General features: G+C 42.8%; 1 protein-coding gene across 3 annotated transcripts in view; it reads left to right on the forward strand.

The window, feature by feature from the left end:
* cep112 (centrosomal protein 112) overlaps nt 1-23,079 on the forward strand; it is a 483,816-nt gene that overhangs the window by 389,712 nt on the left and 71,025 nt on the right. For all 3 annotated transcript variants that reach the window (XM_078226009.1, XM_078226010.1, XM_078226011.1), the window contains one exon: nt 3,931-3,993. In XM_078226009.1, the coding sequence (XP_078082135.1) occupies nt 3,931-3,993 (63 nt within the window). The remainder of the gene's footprint in view (nt 1-3,930; nt 3,994-23,079) is intronic.

The raw sequence follows: 23,079 nt of genomic DNA on the forward strand, positions 1-23,079 counted from the left end.
GGAAGAGACTTTGCACAAATATTTTGTATCTGTCTTCATGGTCAAAGACACTAAAACACCCCAATAATAATAGAAAGTTGGGGGCAAGAGAGAAGGAGAAGGCATCACTAGATATAAAGTGCTCAGCAAACTAATTGTTAGATTCCCCACACAGCCACCCAGAGAGACAGTAGAGAATGCATCCATGGAGCGTTACTTGGCTGGAGGCAAGACTTCCTCACTTGGGCACAAGTCTTGTCTCAGAGAGGTTGGCAGCTCTGTAGTCCCAGTAGCACCATGAGGAGCGGTGGCTGCTGGTAGGCTTACAAGCAGCCCAACCAGTCAAAGTGCCCAAGCCCCCTGAACCAGTTAAGTCTTGGGTCTTGCAGTGGGATGGAGGTACTGATGGTAAGGCCCGGCAAGGAGGGAGCACTTGGAGGATTCCCACTTGAGGCCCCTTGTCCCTATCCTGAACTCGTCCTGCTGGCAGTGGCCCTTCAGTTGCCAATAATTGGTCACTTAAAAGCCTTAATTGGAGCAAAGTTTGGTGGACTACCCTCAGCCTTCCTGCTCCCAGTAAAATTGACAGATTGGGGCAGGCAAGAGGGCGGCAGGAAAGCCACCCAGCTAATTAAAGCTCCCCCCCCCCCAACTCCCCGACAGGGGCCTATGAAATTCTGTCTATGGTGTTGGGGATTATATGTTAAAGTGAATAAAGGATTGCCGAACAAACAGAAAACAGAAATTGTAACTAGTGGAATGCTGGGGCCTCAACTGTTTACAGCCAAGGCCAGGGTTAGATCAGCCATGATCCTATTGAATGTGGAGCAGGATTGAGGGATGGATGAGCTACTCCTCCTATTTCTTTTATTTTTACTTCCAAGTTTGCCACTACCGTGTGGAGCAGCTGCTCATGTGTCATGAAGGGTGATTCAGGTGAAGTGTGCTGTAGCGCCTTGGCTTTGAGTGGAGCTTCGTTGATTAATAGCTTGGATGAAGGAACAGTGTGTATTTTAGCCAATTATTTTGATGATACAAAGATCAGTAGGAAAGTGAGATGTGAGGGGGACACAAAGCGTCTGCAAAGCTATAGAGCTCGATTGTGAGTGGGCAAAAATAATATCTGGAGTATTATTGGGAAAATGTGAGGTGGTGCCCTTTGGTAGGAAGAGCAAAAAGGCAAAATATTATTTAAATAGAGAGTACAGAATGCTGAGATCAGAGGGGTCTGGGTGTCCTTGTACATGAAACACAAAGTTAGCATGCAGGTACAGCGAGTAATTTGGAACACATTGGTCTTTATTGCAAGGGGACAGACTTTAAAAGTAGGGCAGTCTTGCTACTGTATAGGGCTTTGGTGAGATCATACCTAGAGTATTACATATTATTAGTCCCTTTGTGTAACCGGGAAGAAACTTACATTGGAGGCAATTTGGAGATGGTGAACTCTCTTGGCTCCTGGGACAAAGGAGTTGTCTTATGAGGAGAACTCGAGCAGGTTGATCTATGCACATTGTTGTTTAGAAGAATGAGAGGCGTTATTACTGAAGCATAGGAGAAGTCATGGATTATGGGGAACAGACTGGGATGTGGAGTTGAGGCTAAGATCAGATCAGCCGTGATCTTATTGAGTGGTGGAGCACACTTCAGGGTCCATTTGGCCTCCTCCTATTTCTTATGTTTTTGCTTCCAAGTTTGCCATTACTGTGCAGAGTAGCTACTCCTGCGCCAAAACGCTGATTCAGGTGAAGTGCGCTGTACACTAGTAGAGCCATGGCTTTGAGTGGAACTTAGTTGATTCCCACAGCAAACAAGAGACAGTCAGAGGTTGAGTTATTGTGAGGTGCCCTCATCCTCTTCCACCTGAAGCCAGAGAGGCCTACCAGTTGCCTTCAAGAGTGAATGGTGAAGGAGACCTAAACAAAGAAAGCAAAAAATAAAAGTACCTCTCCCCTGCCATCCTAAAGACCACGTGAAGTACATGTCATGGGATTCCCACTGATTGAGCATTCATTACTTATTTCATTAGGTTTGGTTGGTTGGCACTGCTTTCTTACACTTCAAATGACAGTGGAAGGTCTCTGGAAAATGCCACTGTTGCTGAATTTAAGGCATTGCTGTTGCAGCCAGTGCAACATTTTTGTCAGCCTGATTCAAACCAGTGCCAGGAGTGTGATAGCGTACAGGTAAATTCATTTGAAGCTTTATTTTCATAGTCACATCTCTCCTCTTTTCAATACCTGCTGATTCCAACATCTGCACGGTATTCAGTTTGGAAGCAACCCTTTTGGAAATTATTTTTTGGGGGGTGGTAGGGTTGTCTCTAAACCCAACAGTTCATTGTGTGGTTTTGATACTGATGACAGCCGTTGCATTCTTGTAATATTCGTGCATCCTTTCAAACAGGCCTTTTGAATGTCTCCTGAAGGAAATCCTTCTATTCCTATAATTCAGTGCACTTGCTGATTTGCAGCGTTGCTGTAAGACCTTACATAAACAGGCCTACGCTGATTACAGAGCCTTAATCATCTGCTAATGCTCTCCACTGTTCATGACCTTCCGCCCATGCACTGAGGGTTCCAGTGAGAGTATATCGAGCCTGGTATTAAATATTCAAGTTGTGTTTAAGGTTAAAAATAATAATCAGTTTCACTGCCTCCATCCTTTTCTCTGCTCTCACTCCATTTCCAAGCCAAACATTTCAACATTTCTAGAATGCACTGCCTGAGAGGGTGATTGGAGCAGATTCAATTGCAATTTTCAAAATGGAATTAGATATATCCCTGAAGGGGACAAGTTTTCCGGCTATGATGCAAGAGTAGGGGAATTGGACCCATTGGATAGTTCTTCCAAAGAGGTAGCACAGGCCTGTGCTACCTCTTTGGAAGAACTATCCAATGGGTCCAATTCCCCTACTCTTGCATCATAGCCGGAAAACTTGTCAAATGGCCTCCTTCTGTGTTGCATCATTCTGTCATTACTATGCTATACCATGAGCGAGTGGTGAAAATCTAGACAACACACTTTACTCACAGGGAAGGAGGGGGAAAAAAATCAGCTGATCACATCAAACCATCCCCAAACACTCGAGCAACAGGAGCCTGAACAGCTCGCCCTCTCAGTCGAGTGATGGTGAGAAGTGGTTGGGGAGAAGGGGAACAAATAATTTCCTATGGAGAGAGATATTGTTTTAAAACATTGCAATTTCATTTTATACAATGAAGTCTATAATTATAATTAAAGATCATTTATTTGCATAAACCTTTTTCCAAAATTCATTAAATTGTCAGTTCTTCTGTGCTTAAACTATAATAAGGTTGGCAGTAATCATATTTAATGGTCTTACAGCAAAAAGGTGGAGTTCAGTTTTGCTAATGGCCACATTTACATTAAGTGCGCAAACTCCTTTGAAGTTTCAAAAGCAGGCTGTATCTCTGCTGTACGTTAGAGAATGTTGTTGCTTCTTCCCTCAGGCGGATTCAACTGTGTAGCTTCTTTCTCATTTTTTTTCCCTTTCTCAGATCCCTCCCCCTCGCCACCTCGCACTGCTCCCAGACTCTCCTTAAAAAAAATCATCTGGCACTCTAAAGCATACGTGTCATATTGTACCTTCACAGTCTTCATCAGAGCATGTGTTTCTGTTTTTACTAAGGTGAAGTCATTCTGATAAACTTTATGCTGTCATTTTTCATCCAGAAAGCCCTTTATGTTTTCTAATAATTGGCAGCAGAGGTAGATTTTTCCTTTCAAGTGATGACTAGTTGGCTGGAGATCAAAGCAAGGCCCTGTGCTTTCGGTTACCATGAAGGGGCGTTGGAATTGGCATGGAGCCCAGATCCTAAGTGACAGGCATACCGATTAGGTGCCAAGCGCCTAGGTCAACAGCGAGTGTCTGTGCACGTTCTTCCTCTTTGCCTATCTCATGTTACATTTCTCCTTTTGTTTTTACAGACCAGCAACAAGTTGAAGCAGATTGAGAAAGAATACAGCCAGAGGCTTTTAAAATCTTCACAGGTATGGCCCAGAGATTCAGAAACTTCAGTAACCATGTCAGGTTTGTGAACTGTCAGTAAACCCATGTTACCAAATCATCTTTCCTTAAGAACCACCTCCACACTTTCAAAATGTCTGCAGATCCTAGTTACACATTACAGCCCATCTGAACTAAAGAGAACGCTTTGAAGATCTAATCCTGTGCCACCGTAATAAAATTAATTAGGAATTATTACTTTTTTTTTTGCATCTGTAAGTATTGTGCTTAAAATTCAAGAGGTTGTCTGTTAGCAGCTGAAATAAAGCTGTTATGAAAACCCTACACAATCAAAGTACACAAAACATTCTCCTTTGCATAGCTCATTGTTGTCATACAGTAGATCTAATCAGTGGAGATGACAGTAAGGCATGAACCAGCTGCCATCTGCCTCAGTAAGCCCACCTCCAAAACCGAAGGCAGTTGGTTTAATTAAAAGTGCACAGAAACAGTGAACAGGACTGCCCATCCATCCCAGAGAAAGACTGGCAATCATTTCATAAGATTCAGTGAGAGCTGATCTCTTGACAGCTTGTGTTGAAAAAGAAAATATCTTGTGCTTCCAATGGCCGGAGTGGGTGACAAAACTATGGAAAGAAAGAACACAGAGAGGATTTTTATAATTACAAAACAGTATCCTAATGAGATTAAGTGGGTGTACAGGCTTTATTCATTAAATTCTTTGCATATTGCAGCATTCCTTTTACTTAAACAACCTTAACCCTTTTCAATCCAGAACCGCTTCATTCATTTTGATTTTTAGACTGCCAGAGCTTTTGTTCTGAATATACTCATTTGCTCCCTCCCAAAGCTATTTCATTCTCATGTGGAAGATGGATAGCATCCATCGCAGATATTTCTGTTGACTATTCCAGCACACACCTGGCTAGCCTCCCCACACTCTCCCCTCCGTAAACTTGTTCATCCAAAATCTTGCTGCCCTAACTTGCACAACATCCCGTTCCCCCATTACCCCTGTGCTCACTGATCGACAGTGAGAAGTCTCACAAGACCAGGTTAAAGTCCAACAGGTTTATTTGGTAGCACGAGCTTTCGGAGCATGCTCCGAAAGCTCGTGCTACCAAATAAACCTGTTGGACTTTAACCTGGTGTGGTGAGACTTCTCACTGTACCCACCCCAGCCCAACGCCGGCATCTCCACATCATCACTGATCTACATTGGCTCCAGATTAAACATTACCTCGATTTGAAAATTCTTATCCTCATTTTCAGATTTCTCCATAGCCTCACTCTCCCTCTATAATACCGCCCAGTCCTGCAACACAGGGAGATATCCGCACTCTTCCAATTTTAACTTCTTCAACGTCTCTAATTTTAATCTCTTCACCATTGGTGGCCGTGCCTTCAGGTGCAAAATCTTAAGCACTGGAATTCTCTCCATAAACTTCAGCCTTTTTTCCCCTCTTCTAAGACACTCTTTAAAACCTTCACTAACCTGCCCATAAATCTCTTTCTGTGGCTCAGTGTCAAATCTTTTTTTAGAACAGCTCCTCTGAAGCACCTTGGAATGTTTTATTACATCACAGGTGCTGTATAAATACAAGTTGTTGTTGAGATGTGCTTTGAAGTTGCAAAAATGGGGCCTTCTATCCACACTGGTTCTCTCGACAAACTGTTCTTCCTGCACCTAACTCACTTCCCAGACTTAAAATAAAAACATAATAATACATTGACGAATCCATACATGGAACCAGGTGGCGGGTTAGGTGGATTGGCTACGCTAAATTGCCCCTTAGTGTCAGGGGCACTAGCTAGGGTAAATGCATGGGGTGATGGGGATAGGACCTGGGTGGGATTGTGGTCGGTGCAGACTTGGTGGGCCAAATGGCCTCCTACTGCACTGTAGGATTCTATGGTTCAGTCATTAAACACCATGGGCGGGATTTTCCAGCTATGCTTGACCCAAAACCGGAAAGTCCCGCCCGAGGTCAATAGACATTTGCACGGTTGTCCCTCCCCCTACGATTCCCCTGGCGGGCGGGCGGGCGGGCGGGATGGGAAAATTCCCCCCCCATATATCCTCAGTTACACCCAATTTTAAGAAAGTAACACAGGCTGTGGGTAATGCTGGTAACACCTCAGGGATCAAAAGAAAAAAGAGTAGAAGCAGAGAAATAAAGAAAGTAGAAAGGAAATAAATATATTGATATAAGGGGAAGCAACAATCTATCCTAGTAGTTAAAGGGTGAAAATGTAAGCTCTGGCTAAAGAAGCATTCAAATAGGATAAAGTGCCTTTTTTTTTAATGCATTACTCCTACTCATCTGGGCTAAATAGCATGCCTGTGTATCCACAAATGTGATATAATTATGACTAAGAACATTGATGCAATAGCAATAATGGGCCATTAGTAGCTTTCATGTGGCTCTCCCACAGACAAAATTGGTCTAATCTAGTGCTCAGCACCCTCTTTAACATTTACTCCCAACACCCACTCGAGACACATTGCACTACGGATTCTGTTGTTCACTTTACCCAAGTAATAACCTTCTTTCCTGGTGAAGTGTGGTCACAATAAACTGCAGACTCTCCCATTTGACTGACAAAAAGTTCAAAAGCATTGTGATTTTTGCAGGGGAGCTGTGCTGTATGAGTTGCGACAATACACAGTGGATCAGTCCCTGCCATTCTTATCAATCCTGTTAGCAGCCGTATCCTTCATCCAAAATGAAACTATGCTGTGGCTTCAAGTTAACTGACTTTCCAGTAAAATTACTTAAAAATACACCAGTCATCTGTTTTCAGCGATGGAATGCACTGCAATTTTGTGGATATTTTGATCGTCTCCCACATGGGATCACTAACTTTCCCGAATTGTCCTAGAAGTTCCAGCAATTAAAATAAAACTCAGTGAATTGAGACCTTAAATTGGAGATGGAGGAGAAAAGACATTTTAACTGACAGTCAAGAAGCACCTAATTGGATGACGGAGTCTCTGGTCAAGGCAGTGCAGCGCTAGAGTGGAGGTGTTGTTCAGATGAGCGTTGGGAGGATAGGGGGGCGGGGGCCTACAGGCAGCTAGAGAGGAAGATCAGAAAATCTCTCAGAATGGACTTGACCAGTGTCGCCAACCCTACCACAAATGCAGAAGACATTATAAGCATTTCTATCAACTGGGTGACAAGAATCCACGGATTTCATTGTTGTAAGGAATAAAATTCCCAGGTGTTCCACCAGTCTACAGCAGGAAACTGGCATTCCGCACCAACCTGGAATCAGTAGGAATCCAGTTGTGATAGGATCTCCGCTGATTGAGAGTTTCAGAAGTTTTGGAAGAGGTACAGCTACTGCAAACCCTTTGCAAGGTAAAGAATGGGCTGATGGGAGAACCAGAGGGAGGAACTCCAAAAGTTTGATGTTCCGGCCCCTGGAAAGGCACCGAGTGTAGGGCATTGAATAACGATAGGCATGGCATCTTAAACAGGCCCTGATCCATGATGATGAATTGTCCTTCCACTGGTCAATTATTTCCCATCATTTAAAAAAAAAATGCAGACTCCTGACATTCCCGGTTGGGGGAGGGGGACCGGTAAAGATTATGCTTGTGAGCACCCACCAATTCTGACCCCATTTGGTTAAATTTGATTAAATGTAAATGTACATTTGATTAAATGTAAAGTGAATTACTCATCACCCAACAGCTAGTTGCTTTCACAAGTGATTTTTTTTTTGCAAAAATATACTTTATTGTAAAATATTGGAAAGAACATTACAAACATTTCAAAATGGCCATCACACACAGTGCAATAATATTCAGGTTTCTACATCGATCCTGTTGGTGCTTCAATCCAGTCAAAGAAGCATTACAGATATTTCAAAATGATCATTACAAATGTTGCAAAAAGATATTTAAGTTGTCTACATTGTACAATTTGCAATTGTGATCCATGTAATATTCACTGTACACATTCAGTGTGATTCATGCAGCCTGAGGGGGTTTGATACAATTCCCTTCCCCTCAGTTCACTGTGGTTGAAAGGTCTTAGACAGCAACCTTCCCCCACATTGCACCTCTACAGCAGCTGCTTTAGTGCGTCCCTCAGCACGTAGCCCTGGGCTTTGGAATGAACCGGTCTGCAACACTTGGTCGAGGACAATTCTTTGCACTGGAAGACCAACAAGTTTCGGGCAGACCAAAGAGCGTCTTTCACCGAGTTGATGATCCTCCAGCAACAGCTGATCTTGGTGTGTGTCCTTGGGAACAGCCTGTCCTGCAGAGCTACACAGGATGAACCTTGACAAAGACCACCTTATTTCTCTCCAGACCTTCTTTGCAAAGGCACATTCCACAAGGAGGTGGACAACGGTCTCTCCCCCACCACAGTCACCTAGAGGGCAACATGCAGATGGGGTGAAACTCCGGGGTTGTAGGAAGGATGTGACAGGGAGGGTCTCTCTCACCCCCAGCCAACCTTGGGCTTGGTGCTTGTTTGAAAATTCTGGTGATGAGGCGTTCTGCCAAATTACCTTAGTTAGCTCAGGGAACCATCCGACAGGATCCACCACCTCCTTTTCCCAAATAGTCTCTAGAACATTATGTGCAGACCACTGCCTGATGGACTTGTGGTAAAAGATGTTTCTCTGTATCAAAAGTCAGAGCTGGTTCTAATCTGACACTGTAACCAAATGGGCAAATTGTAGGAGGGAGATAGCTTCTTTCCTTCCTTTAGGTCCATCTGTCATATATAATGTTCAATTCCCGAATGCGTAGGCAAATAATCTACTCCTCAATCTGTTCCAGTGCCAATCCATGATGGTAAAATGACCCGAAGGTTGTCCTTGATGCTGAACTGCGCTAAGCTCTCAGTTCCCAGCTAGCCCATTACAAGTGCGGCTAGCTTTGCAAAATGCTTCCACTCATTGTGGAGCTACTGAAGAGGTACCTTCCATCCTGAACCAGCCTCGATTCTGCTCACACAGCAGGGGGGGCAAAACCCATCCTCCTGTATTAATACATTTTGTTACCTAGACTCAACAATTACAATGCTTTCCTGGCCAACCTTCTACCCAGCATCCTCTGTAAACTTGAGGTCGCTGCTGCCCATATCCTAAATCTCATCAAGTCCTGTTCACCTATCACTGCTGATTGTCTACAAGCCCAGCAATGAGGAAGATCCATTGCTTCTGCCAAGGAATTGAAAAATAATTTTAGAAAAGATAAATTGGATTCTCTAAATGGCCTTTTCCTGAATACTACAATCTAACTGTTTAAACCGATCCTTGGATGCTCAGGGCTTTCCAGAATGGAAACAAAGGCAGCCATTCCAGCGACACCCACATTCCATGAAAGAATTTTAAAAATGGAGTTCCATTTATTTTAATTTTCTCAAATGGAAACAGAAAGTATCAGAAACCAGAAAAGCAGCAATTTTAATTGATCCAGTCTTGTTCCGAGTACATCCCCTTCCAATCTCTCTCGGCACACAGGTCAACATACAGTGAACAAAAACACAAGAAATAGAAGCGGGGACATGATATTGTCCTTTTCCTTCTTTGGGTGTTTACTTAAAAATCTGTCATGTACACCTGTCTAAACTTCCTCTTACGCGCATGTGCCAGATGAAGCTGCACTCTGACAGAGGATAATTAAAACATGAATCTTGGTGTCCATAGATACAGCCTTTTAACACCCATAGCATTTGTAATCATCACTGTTGTGCCAGCTGCATAGCGATCCTATTTATTTTTCTTGGTAATGATTAATGAACTGACAGAATACCGTATACAATATTGGACTACATTAACAGACGCAATGACAAGTGGTTTCAGATCTCAAGTCAACATTGCAGAAAATGAATTAACTATTTCGAACCAGGAGAGAGAGTTTTCATTGGAGCTCATTTTCATTGTAATTCTAAATTGTTAAGAGCCGGTGAAAATCCCATTCTCAAGATCAAACGCAAACAGTGTTTAGTGTTTAGGTCTAAGATTTACATAATTATTCACATCACCAGGCACCAGCTCTGGTGCGTCTAGGGAAGGGAGAGAAACATTATCTGTAAGACAAATTTAAAGGAATGGGGACAATTAAAGGTATGGTCACGATAAAGTTATTCAGCTGCTGAAGTTAAGGTACCGTGTCTCTGTACATCAGAGTGCACTCAAATACTTGTTATTATGGAGATTGTGGGTCTTGGGTTTTCAATTCTGAAGTCAGGAAGCTTCCAGCATGTATCCCATTTCTTATTGATTCTAGGAGACATTTTTATGACATATTTCTATCACACGACACACTGAATCTATTGCCAGGTTTCCATGCTCCACCAATATGTGAGTTTGACATTTGGGCAGGTGATTCAACTTTGTACAAATCCCAGCAAAGATGAACAAGATCAGCAGTGAAAAATCTACAAATATGAGAGGATTATGAAGTGTGCTCTTCCAGTACAACGACAGCATCGAAATTTATCCAGTGATGTTGAAACTTGCTCAGCTATGTCCTGTCTACAAAAAGCAGGCCAATTCTACCTCAATCAGCAAGGTGTCATCGACAGTGCTATTAAGCAGCACTTAGCAATAATCTGCTCAGCAATCCTCAGTTTGGATTGCGGCCTTCCAGCTAAGATCAAGCCCAAGATGGTGCGATGCCTTATCTAGTCACCTTGGATCTTGTTTTTCTCTTTTGCGAGGACCATCAATTGGAATTTGAATTTGTTTCTTGGAGCAAGCAAGGAATGGATTTGGGTTTGCCCAGTCCACTCAGAGCATTGGCTTTGTAACTTTAAGAATGAAGTAAAAAAAATGCAAAACTCTTTAAAAAGAACCACTCACCTCCAGATCTCTTTCCAGCCTCAATCAAAACATGGACAAAAGTGCTCAATTCCAGAGGTGCATTGAAAGTGTCTACCCTTGAAATCAAGGCAGCACTTAACATGCAGGAGCCTGAACAAAATGGAACTGAATGGGAATCGGGAGAAATCTCTCCACTGGTTGGAGTCATACTCTGGGTGGCACAGTGGTTAGCACTGCTGCCTCCCAACGCCAGGGACCCGGGTTCAATTCCAACCTTGGGTGACTGTGGAGTTTGCACGTTCTCCCCGTGTCAGCGTGGGTTTCCTCCGGGTGCTCTGGTTTCCTCCCACAGTCCAAAGATGTGCGGGTTAGGTTGATTGTCTATGCTAAAATTGACCCTTAGTGTCAGGGGACTAGCTAGGGTAAATACGTGGGGTTACAGGGATAGGGCCTGGGTGGAATCATTGTCGGTGCTGGCTCGATGGGCCAAATGGCCTCCTTCTGCATTGTAGGGATTCTATGCCTAGCATAAAGAAAGTTGGTTGTGGTTGTTGGAGGCCCATCATCTTAGCCCAGGACATCACTGCAAAAGCTTCTCAGGGTACTGTCCTAGGGCTAATATTTTTCAGCTGCTTCAATATAAAAGGTCAGAAGTGAGGTTGCTTGCTGATGGTTCAATGCTACTTGCTACTCCTCAGATACTGAGTCAGCCAGTCTGCCCACGTGCAGAAAAACTTGGCCAACATTCAGGCTTGGGCAGATAACAATCACACTACGAGTGCCAGACATATGATCATCACCAACAAGAAAGAATTTAACCATCTCCCCTTGACATTCATTGGCATCACCATAGCTGAAACCTCCAACATCATCCTGGGGTCATTATTGACCACGAACTGAGCCAGCCATTTAAATACAAGAGCTGGTCAGAGGCTGGAAATTCTCTGTCAAGCAACTCACTTCCTGATTGCCCAAAACCTGCCCACCATCAGGAGTGTGATGGACACTCTCCACTTGACTAGCTGAGTGCAGCTGACATAACACTCAAGTTCATCATCCAGGGCTATGCAGCCCACTTGATTGGTACTCCATCCACGCTACCATTGATGCAGAGTGGCAGCAGTGTATACCATCTATAAGATGCACTGCAGCAACTCACCAAGGCTACTTCGACAGCACTTTCTAAACCTGTGAGTTCTACCACCTAGAAAGATAAGGATGGCAATGCACCACCACCTGCAAGTTTCTCTTCAAGTCACACATCATAGTGACTTAGAACTATACCGCTGTTCCTTCACTGTTGCTGGAACAAAATCCTGGAAAGCCCTTCCTAACAGTACTGCAAGCGTACCTACACCGTATGAACCCAGTGGCTCAAGGAGGCAGTTTAACACCACCTTCTCGCAGGCAATTGCAAATGGGCCACAAATGAAGGAATAAAACTACACCAGTTACAGGTAGATCATAGAAACCCTACAGTGCAGAAGGAGGCCATTCGGCCCATCGAGTCTGCACCGACCACAATCCCACCCAGGCCCTACCCCCACATATTTACCTGCTAATCCCTCTAACTACGCATCTCAGGGACAATTTTTAACCTGGCCAATCAACCTAACCCGCACATCTTTGGACTGTGGGAGGAAACCGGAGGAAACCCACGCAGACACGAGGAGAATGTGCAAACTCCAGACAGACAGTGACCCGAGCCGGGAATCGAACCCGGGACCCTGGAGCTGTGAAGCAGCAGTGCTAACCACTGTGCTACCGTGCCGCCATGGGGCAGAGTGATTCAGGCAGCAGCAAGTGAGGGAGGATGCAGAGTTGGAAAAATTAAGGATTTGGGAATAGGACAAATGTTGGGCTGCAATGGATTAGGGAGGGGTGTGGTGCTGAAGGGTTTTAACAAGGCAAAAAGAGGATTCTTCAAAAGAATAATGTCTTGTGAATAAAAAGTGAACATGTAATTCTATGTTAGCATATGATAAAATTAGAACTAACAAAATGAATATTGAAAATGCAATCAATAGATAAAAAGGCAGATTAGAAAGGCTAAATGTAGATGGGGAAAAAACATAACAGAAGGAAATAGCTGAGGAAGAACTTTATGATCTCCATGGGGAACCATAATAGCCACATTTACAAATGAAGAAATTACCAACTCTTTATAGCTTTTACTTTAATATGAATCAGAAACAAACATGAATTTATAGACAAATGATTCCTAAAAAGATAAATTTCACTTTAAATAGTCAATACAACAAAGATACATCTTACACAATTACAAGAACTCATCGCACTCCCCTCACAAATGTGGCACCACAAGCAATCTCACTGTCTTTCTCACTAAATCGATCTGGCCCTCAAGTCCTGTTCACCAGCAGGCCAGTTCACCAGCAGGCCAGTTCTGTTAACAAAATCCAAGCCAATTGCTGAAGTCAAAACCAGGATGTCACTCTTTACTGCATTAACTGACTTTATTCCATCTCAACACTCTTCTCCCTCTCCCAGCTGTCCCTATTTATATGTTATCAAAGTACTTAATTAAACAATGCCCTTCACCTGTGTATCTTAACAATACAAACAACATAATTAATGTACCCCGAACAGATTGCCTTTTCTTTAAACAATAAACTTTATAACGCACTTAAACAATTTCAAACAAAATCAGAGTAAAATCATGTTTTTCCACATTTTGCTTAATCTATCATAATGCAAGATGTCCCTCCTCCAGAACCTCTAACAATTTCTTCAAACAAGCATTCCTGTTTGCAAAACAGTTTGATAATTAGTGACTTGCTTAGACCCATTTTATTTTAGAGATCCCTTTTCTCACTAATATTTATTTTATGCTAGCAAGATCAATCTTTAACCTTCTCTCAGTCGTACTCTTTGTTGAATGTGTGTAATCCAATCGACAATGGTTATCCGCATAACATTCAATGGGAAAACCTTTCTCAGAATGCCCCTTCTATAGGATTTCCCTCAGAATGTTTGCTAAGTAAAATCCTATTGCCATTGCTTCAACTAGGGTCAGTGGTTGAAATTCTCACACTGTTCATGCCCCATCACCACGGCCAGAGAGAACAGTGAATTAGGTGCTCAGCTAAATCTCTGTTCACTGCAGTGGGACAAGAGAATCCTGCCCAGTGTTTCTGCAGATAAAGAGGTTTAAACCACCTTTTTTATTTTTCCCAGGCCAATGGACAATATTTATCATTCTTTCCCACCAAGAATATGATAAACCGTGCTGTACTAAAACATCCATCCAGAAGATTAGCATGTGAAGCATTGCGGAAAATGACTAACCTAATATCTTGGAGATATGAGTGCATATTTCTCTGAATTTAGAACTTCCTCAACTGTAGTATGTTCCATCATGGTACTCAGTCTCAATATGTCATAACTGGCATCAGGTATAGTCTGAGTGCACAACCAGTTCAATTGTCCAATCAAACTTCTTAATTGGGTCTATATCTTCCTTGGATGCAGGATCCTCTCTTTGTGAGGACCTGGCTCGATTTACTGGGAAGCGATTGACATTTTCTCAATCAAACTGTTGGTTCATGGGGAGGTGATGGCCTAGTGTTATTATCACTAGACTGTTAATCCAGAAACTCAGCTAATGTTCTGGGGACCCAGTTCAAATTCTGCCATGGCAGATGGTGGAATTTGAGTTGAAACCATTGTCGATTGTCAGAAAAACCCATCTGGTTCACTAATGTCCTTTAGGGAAGGAAATCTGCCATCCTCACGTGGTCTGGCCTACTTGTGACTCCAGAGCCATAACAATGTGGTTGACTCTCAACTTCCCTCGGGCAACTAGGGATGGGCAATAAATGCTGGCCAGCCAGCGACACCCATGAACAAATTTTTAAAAAAATTCAAGGTCAGTTCTGACTTATTCTGCTTAATGTATTACCCTAAGTAATTAATGACTCCTGAAGCCTGACTTTCAATCTTAAACTCCTTCTTTATTTTTCCACCGCCTATTGCTCAAATTTTGTAGAACCTCCCCACAGAAATTCATCAATGTTCATCACAAAGATGACAGCTAGTTTCTCCTTATGATACCAGTAGAACATTGCTGGGTCTGCTTTCAGCTGAAACCAACCCGTTTTCAACAGGATGGACCTAACTGAAATACCAACCCATAAACACATTTGTTTAATTTCCATGGTTTCCCTTCTTTAGGTGGTTTCAAAAACACCATGTGAGCATGATGCAGAATTAGTTCCAAGAAAAGTAGTGTCTGCTGAAATTCCAAATCATACTCCTAGGGTCAAAGACAGCCACTTTCCAGAACATTATATACAACCAAAGAGACTTAGATGTCGTCCTGATTGACTTTCTTATTGCTGAGTATGATTAATGATGCATTGTACCGTGTCTAGACTATTATTGAACCAATGAATACCATTTGTAGTATTTTGTTGTCATGACCCCAGAAGTAAAGAGGAAAGGATTTAACTATTTAAGTAATAAAAGCAAATTACTGCGGATACTGAGCTTTGACAAAGGGTCATCTGGACTCGAAACGTCAGCTCTTTTCTCTCCTTACAGCTGCTGCCAGACCTGCTGAGATTTTCCAGCATTTTCTCTTTCAGTTTTAAATATTTAAGTAGTTGCAGATTGCTTTAAGAGCTGATCACATGATTTGGTGCTGATGTCATTAGGGTGTTACACAGGCTGTGGTTTTAGTTTCAGTTTATACTCTGTACAGGCAAGACCTCCTGGAATAACCCTGTTCTTAGTTTGAATCTACGTGTGCAAATCATGTCTTTTCTTTTTGTGTAAAACCCACAACCCCGAATATAGTTTGGACGTTACATCATGCCCCCTGGATTACAGTTTACTGATGGCCTTATGCGGAGCCATAAAGCTTGCCTAACTTTCTCCGAAATTTCAGCCTTGATGAAAGCCCTCCTTCCAACATGAAGAAAATGAGCTAATTGTACTCCCTTCCCAAGGCTGCGAGATGATCTCACATCACTGAAGCTATTTTTTTATTTCTCCCATAAACTAATTGGTAGGGACTGTAGCCCCCCTTTGAAGTGAATTCTTCCCCACGGCAGATGTCAGTGTACAGCTCAGTTGGCCAGCTAAGATTTTGTGAAACATCATCAGTTACTGTGTGATTTCCCTCACAAACCACACCACTGAAGGGACTTTCCACTGCCTCGTTCATTACAACAATGTTCATATTTTCTCACATACTTTTAAATTTATCATTGGCCAGCTATTTTACACTGGAGTACCAGTCTCTTTAATGATTGTCACATATTATCATCCCCAAACCCTAAGTAAGAACTTTTGTATGAACTTTACTCTGATCTTTATTATTTAGAGAATCCAAAAGTAACATTTTTAACTAATCCACTCTACATACTGTCTAACATGGCACAATTGATTGAGTCCACTACCAGAGCACCCATCACCGAACTAAAGCTTCTAGTGACCAGTACAATTCCTTCTGAGTGATTAGTACCACCACCATAAGACCCTCGTCAGACCCCACTTGGAGTACTGTGCTCAGTTCTGGTCGCCTCATTACAGGAAGGATGTGGAAATGATTGAAAGGGTGCAGAGGAGATTTACAAGGATGTTGCCTGGATTGAGTGGCATGCCTTATGAGGATAGGCTGAGGGAGCTCGGTCTTTTCTCCTTGGAGAGACGTAGGATGAGAGGAGACCTAATAGAGGTATATAAGATGTTGAGAGGCATAGATCGGGTGGACTCTCAGAGGCTTTTTCCCAGGGTGTAAATGGCTGCTACGAGAGGACACAGGTTTAAGGTGCTGGGGGGTAGGTACAGGGGAAATGTTAGGGGGAAGTTTTTCACACAGAGGGTGGTGGGCGAGTGGAATCGGCTGCCTTCAGTGGTGATGGAGGCAAACTCAATAGGGACTTTTAAGAGACTCCTGGATGAGTACATGGGACTTAATAGGATGGAGGGTGATAGGCCTAGAAGGTAGGGATATGTTCGGTACAGCTTGTGGGGCCGAAGGGCCTGTTTGTGCTGTAGTTTTTCTATGTTTCTATCACCTTACAAATCTCCCTTGTGCCATTTCAAAAATCCAGTTGTTCCATTTCAGACAATTTAGTACAAATCTTTGATTTGTTTCTAAAATATTGAAGTGTGTTATAAAGTTTACTGTTTCAAGAAAGGGGAATATATCCGTTGTATGTTAATTTTAAGATACCCAGGTAAAAGGCATTGTTTAATTAAGTTGATCACAAAGAAATAGGGGGCAGCTGGGACACTGGGTGTGGGAGGAGAGATATAAGACGGAACTAAGTCAATAAATTCTCTCAGTAAAGCTTTGTGTCATTGTGTTGACTTCAAGTCATACCTGAAACACCTGATTAGCATTCCTCAGTTATTGCAGGGGTTCATGCTCCTGCCATAGTTATCCAATTCCTGTCTGTTAAAGCTGCCACAAGATCCTCTATCTTCATTTCTTTTAGCACTCACCTGATGAAGGAGCAGTGCTCCGAAAGCTCATGCTACTAAATAAACCTGTTGGACTTTAACCTGGTGCTGTGAGACTACTTACTGTGTCCACCCCAGTCTAATGCGAGCAACTCCATTTCTTTTGTTTCTGATTCTTCTTTAATATTGATGCTTGCGCCCCATATCTAAATGGTCTCAAAATGCTGCCACTGTTGAATCCTCCATCTTCTGTGTTATTGTTGAATGTCTCATTGGGACAGGAAAGAGGCTGACAATGAATGTTTCCCCAGAAGTTTTTTTAAAGCTTTGGACAGCCGTTCCAAAAGCATATCTCTTTCTAAGAACCTAACTCCAGTCAAGACCAGGAGCCGATCCATGTTCAACACTTTAACACAATTGAGCAATTTGAAATCAGACACTGAATTAGGGATATCCAAATAGGATTTCTGCAATCTTGTATGTAACCTGTTAAATTCCATGATATAGTCTTCTATGGAATAACCACCCATCTTTCTAACTTTATCAATGTCTGACCATGTCTATACACATTTAACAGATTATCTTTATTGTCCATAAATTTTCAAAGTTTATCCAAACCTTCCTCAGTGTCCAATTGATGAGCATCAAGTTCTAAGGCCAAACCTTGCTTTTCCTTTCTAAAGGACATGACCCATCATCACATATCCACATCATTCTTCCATTGGTTGTAAGGTTCAGCTTCACAAAACATCAGTGGAAAATTATCATCCTGATATTTTGCACTTGATTTCAGCTATTCTCCAAAGTATCTCTAAAACAACCTTCTATCTGAAAATAAGTCCTGGGCTGGGATTTTCCAGCCCTCCCGAAGTGGGTTTTCCCAAAGTGGATATGATGAGCCATTGGCCACCAGCAGGATTTTCCAGTCCAGTCTCTGGGCTTTTGGGTCGCTCACTCACCCTGCGACAGGGGAAAAACACAATGGAGGATCAGCTTCCGCAGGACTAGAAGATCCCGCTGGTGGGAAGGGCTAGATCATTCCAGCCAAAGTTTCCAGTCTTTACTTTTAGGCCAACCATTCTCTGCTACCAAAGTTAACAGAATCCAAGCCAGTTGGCGCAGTCAAAACCAAGACACACAGCTTTTTACTGGATGAATTTATTGATGTATACCTCTCCTCCCACACCCAGTGTCCCAGCTGTCCCCGATTTCTATGTGATCAAAGTACTTAATTACATAATGCCCTTCACCTGTGTATCTTAATTTAATTAATACACTATGGACAGATTCCACTTTCTTTCTTTAAGCAATAAACTTTATAACAAGCTCAGATAATTTGTATAATCCATCATAAAACATTACATTATTCTTCCAGGACCTCCAACAATTTCAATCAAACATTCTTTTTTGTAAAACTTAATTGCTGACTAACATTTATTGTATGCTAGCAAGACCAAACCTTAACCTTGTCCCCAATTATCAACATCCTGGGGGTTACATTGACCAGAAACTCCCCCAATTATCTCGGGGACCTGGGGTGGAGGGTGCTGCACGCAGCAGTACCGTGCAACCGTAGGTTTTTCCGGTACACGGGCTCCCGAGACTGCCCTTTCTGTGGCCTCGTGCAGTCCGTGGACCATGTCTACGTTCTGTGTTTTAGGCTGCACACCCTTTTTAGTTTCCTCAAACACCTCTTATTGATGTTTTGTTTGCACTTCAGTCCCACGCTCCTGATCTACGGGCACCTGGTGCGGAGAGGGGCGGGTTGGGATGCCGACCTCCTCGTGAACCTGCTCCTGGGCCTGGCGAGACACGCCATCAATAGGTCCAGGCAGCGGGCAATCGACGGGGCCGTCCATCCCGACTGTCTGCCCCTCTACCGCGGCTACATTCGCGGCCAGGTGTCTCTGGAGAGGGAGCATGCGGTGTCCACGGGCACGGTTGACGCCTTCCGCGACCGCTGGGCGCCGCAGGGGCTGGGGTGTATTATCGACCCCGATAATCACCTTTTGGTTTGACGTTTTAAGTTTCCTTTCGACTTTGTTTTTGGTTCGGGCTGTTCCCCCCTTCCTTTTGGGGAGCTGCCCCTTTTACTTTGTCCCTAAGTTAATTTGAGTTTGTTTACTTGATTGGTATCGAAAGAGCACATTGACCAGAAACTGAACTGGAACAGACATAGAAATACTACTGTGGCTATCAGAGCAGGTCAGAAACTAGGAATCCTGTGACAAGTAACTCACCTCCTGTCTCGCCAAAGCTTATCCACCATCTACCACACCCAGGTTAGGAATGTGATGGAGTACCGCCCATTTGCCTGGATGGATGCAGCTTCAACAACACTCAAGAAGCTTGATCCATCCAGGACAAAGCAACCTGCTTAATTTGTACCCTATCCACCACCACCAACATCCACTCTCTCCACCACCGACACACAATGGTAATAGTATATACCATCTACAGTCTGCACTGCAACAACTCACCAAGCCTCCTTGAACAGCACCTTCCACACCCCAACCTCTACCACCTAAAAAGACAAGGACAGCAGATGCATGGGAACACCACCTCCAAGTTCCCCTCCAAGCAACACACCATTGTGACTTGGAACTATATCACCGTTCCTTCATTTTTACTGGATCAAACTCCTGAAACTTCCTCCCTAACAGCACTGTGGGTGTACCTACACCACATGGATTGCAATGGTTCAGGAAGGCAGCTCACCACCACCTTGTCAAAGACAATTAGGGATGGACAATAAAAACACTGGCATAGCCAGCAATGCCCGCATCCTGTGAAAAATGAAAAAATAGTATATAAATAAATGTATAATTAAAATGCTATAAACATATTCCATCCAAGATCCAGGATAACCTTAACACTAAAAAGGTGTATGTCAACAAACTCTCTCTCACTCGAGGCACATCAATCTTGAACTTTCCAAGGTTCCTTTTCAACCTACCAACCAACCATACCCATCTGGTCCTCTGATACAAACTCTCAGATCCTTTGCATGCCTGAGTTATTCGTAACGCATTTTAGAATTCAGTCCCTTGTAGTTTGCTTGTACATCGCTTCCCCAAGAATGTCTGGAATTCTATTGTGTAAATCGGGACATAGAGATGAGGACTGAAAACAAGTAACATTAGGTTTATACAAAACATGGTTAAGCCACAATTGAAGTAGTGAGTGCAGTTTTAGATGATGTATAAAAAAGGATATTAAAACCTGAAAGGTTTCACCTTAGATTCATTGGGATGACATCAGGGATGACAAGACTTCAGATACTATTGCCATTAAAGCAGGGAAGGCTAAGAGGAGATCTCATTGAAGATTTATAAATTATGAAGACCAATTGTGACCATTGAGAAGAATCAGTATGAGTAACTGAGCTTGATTAAGAAATCAGTCCTAATCTCTGAAGAACCATAGAAAATTACAGCTCAGAAACAGGCCTTTTGGCCCTTCTTGTCTGTGCTGAACCATTTTTTGCCTAGTCCCACTGACCTGCACTTGGACCATATCCCTCCACACCCCTCTCATCCATGAACCCGTCCAAGTTTTTCTTAAATGTTAAAAGTGACCCCGCATTTACCACTTTATCCGGCAGCTCATTCCACACTCCCACCACTCTCTGCGTGAAGAAGCCCCCCCTAATATTCCCTTTAAACTTTTCTCCTTTCACCCTTAACCCATGCCCTCTCGTTTTTTTCTCCCCTAGCCTCAACGGAAAAAGCCTGCTTACATTCACTCTAACTATACCCATCAAAATCTTATACACCTCTATCAAATCTCCCCTCAATCTTCTACGCTCCAGGGAATAAAGTCCCAACCTATTCAATCTCTCTCTGTAACTCAGCTTCTCAAGTCCCGGCAACATCCTTGTGAATCTTCTCTGCACTCTTTCAACCTTATTTACATCCTTCCTGTAACTAGGTGACCAAAATTGTACACAATACTCCAAATTCGGCCTCACCAATGCCTTATATAACCTTACCATAACACTCCAACTTTTATACTCGATACTCCGATTTACAAAGGCCAATGTACCAAAGGCACTCTTTACGACCCTATCCACCTATGACGTCACTTTTAGGGAATTCTGTACCTGTATTCCCAGATCCCTCTGTTCAACTGCACTCTTCAGAGTCCTACCATTTACCCTATGCATTCTTCTTTGGTTTGTCCTTCCAAAGTGCAATATCTCACACTTGTCTGCGTTAAATTCCATTTGCCATTTTTCAGCCCATTTTTCTAAAGTTTTGATAAAATGAATGACAGAATATAGATTACAAATGAACGGAGAAAGACCATTTCCTTTAGTTGGGCAATCATTAATAAGGGGTTATCAGTAAATGCCACACAGCCAATCTTCAGGCTAAAAATCTTGGTCAAGTTTATTTACAAGTAAGATCATTTCAAAGAAGCAGAAAAACTCAGGAATTTATAGCAATGTAATTTTTGCCTTAAATGAGACTAATTTAGTCCGGTAGTGTTGTCTTTTCTTTCAGTAACTTTTGAGTGGATCGTGCCTAAAACGTGTCATCTGGACAAAGGCTCCATAAAGTCCCTTTCAGCCAGTGTTACCGTCAATTATGAATTGACTTTAGCCTCAATGTTGAAGCAAGCTATTTACCTGTACAGATTCTTCTCAGTGGTCAGACAGTTAAGATACTAATCATTTCTGCTGCTTAAGTATACAAGATACATGGGTGGCACGGTGGCACAGTGATTAACACTGCTGCCTCACAGCGCCGGGGACCCGGGTTCAATTCCAGCCTCGGGTCACTGTCTGTGTGGAGTTACCACTTAGCATGTCTGTGCATGTTTCCTCCGGGTGCTCCGGTTCCGCCCACAGTCCAAAGGTGTGCGGGTTAGGTGGAATGGCCATGATAAATTGCCCCTTAGTGTTAGGGGGATTAACAGGATAAATTAGGGGTTACGGTTGGGTTATGGGGATCGGGCCTTGGTGGGATTGTTGTTGGTGCAGGCTCGATGGGCCGAATGGCCTCCTTCTGCACTGTAGAGTTTCTATGATTCTATATGAATGGTCATGACAAAGTTAGATGAACCATCAGAAAACTGTTATGAACATCTTGTCTATTTAAGTGCTAGAAATGATCGTACCTTAATTGTGACCATTGAGAAGAATCAGTATGAGTAACTGAGCTTGATCAAAAAATCAGTCCTAATCTCTGATTTGAGTCGACCAATAAAGAACTCTTGTCATTTCAGGGATTACTAATTTCATATAGAACAAACTACTGTATCCTGATAACTTACTTATCAAACAACTTGTCCGCTGTCAGGTGGACAGCCAGTCTATCTAGAAATTGTGAATATTTTCTGGATCATTTTGTAGATCGGCCGCCCTCCCAATCGCAAAATCAAAAGAAAACTGTTAATCATAGTTTGTTTCATTTGTATGATTCTGTCCATCTGAAGTTGCAGATAATGCCGTAATTAACCCCTCTGAGCACATGATGAAGCTCTGGTTCCATTGCAGAAGGATCCCAAATGATAAAGTTGGCAGTCTCCACCCAGTTTTAAATGGGTGCGACACAAAATAATTCATAATTTGGCACAAATTAGTATTAAATTGGTACTTTTGCTCAGAGAAGGAAGCTCCAAATATTACTATTATGGGAAATGGTTCAATCCAAGAAGGAGCTTTCCTCTTCAGCTACACCTAACCTGGGATTGCTTGTTGATAATACAGGGTATACTAACAACCCTTTCTGGGATGAGGACAAAGGGAAAGTTTGCACTGGTGCTGTCCTGTGGCATTGGGGTTAAGGCCTGCTGTTGAGTGATGAGATAGATAGGATAAGAGCATTGTTAAAATAGTGCAGAGAGAAACTTGGTACAGCTGTGTTAAACATTCATATTACTGA

This window comes from Mustelus asterias, chromosome 12 (assembly GCF_964213995.1).
Source record: "Mustelus asterias chromosome 12, sMusAst1.hap1.1, whole genome shotgun sequence".
NCBI lineage: Eukaryota > Metazoa > Chordata > Chondrichthyes > Carcharhiniformes > Triakidae > Mustelus > Mustelus asterias.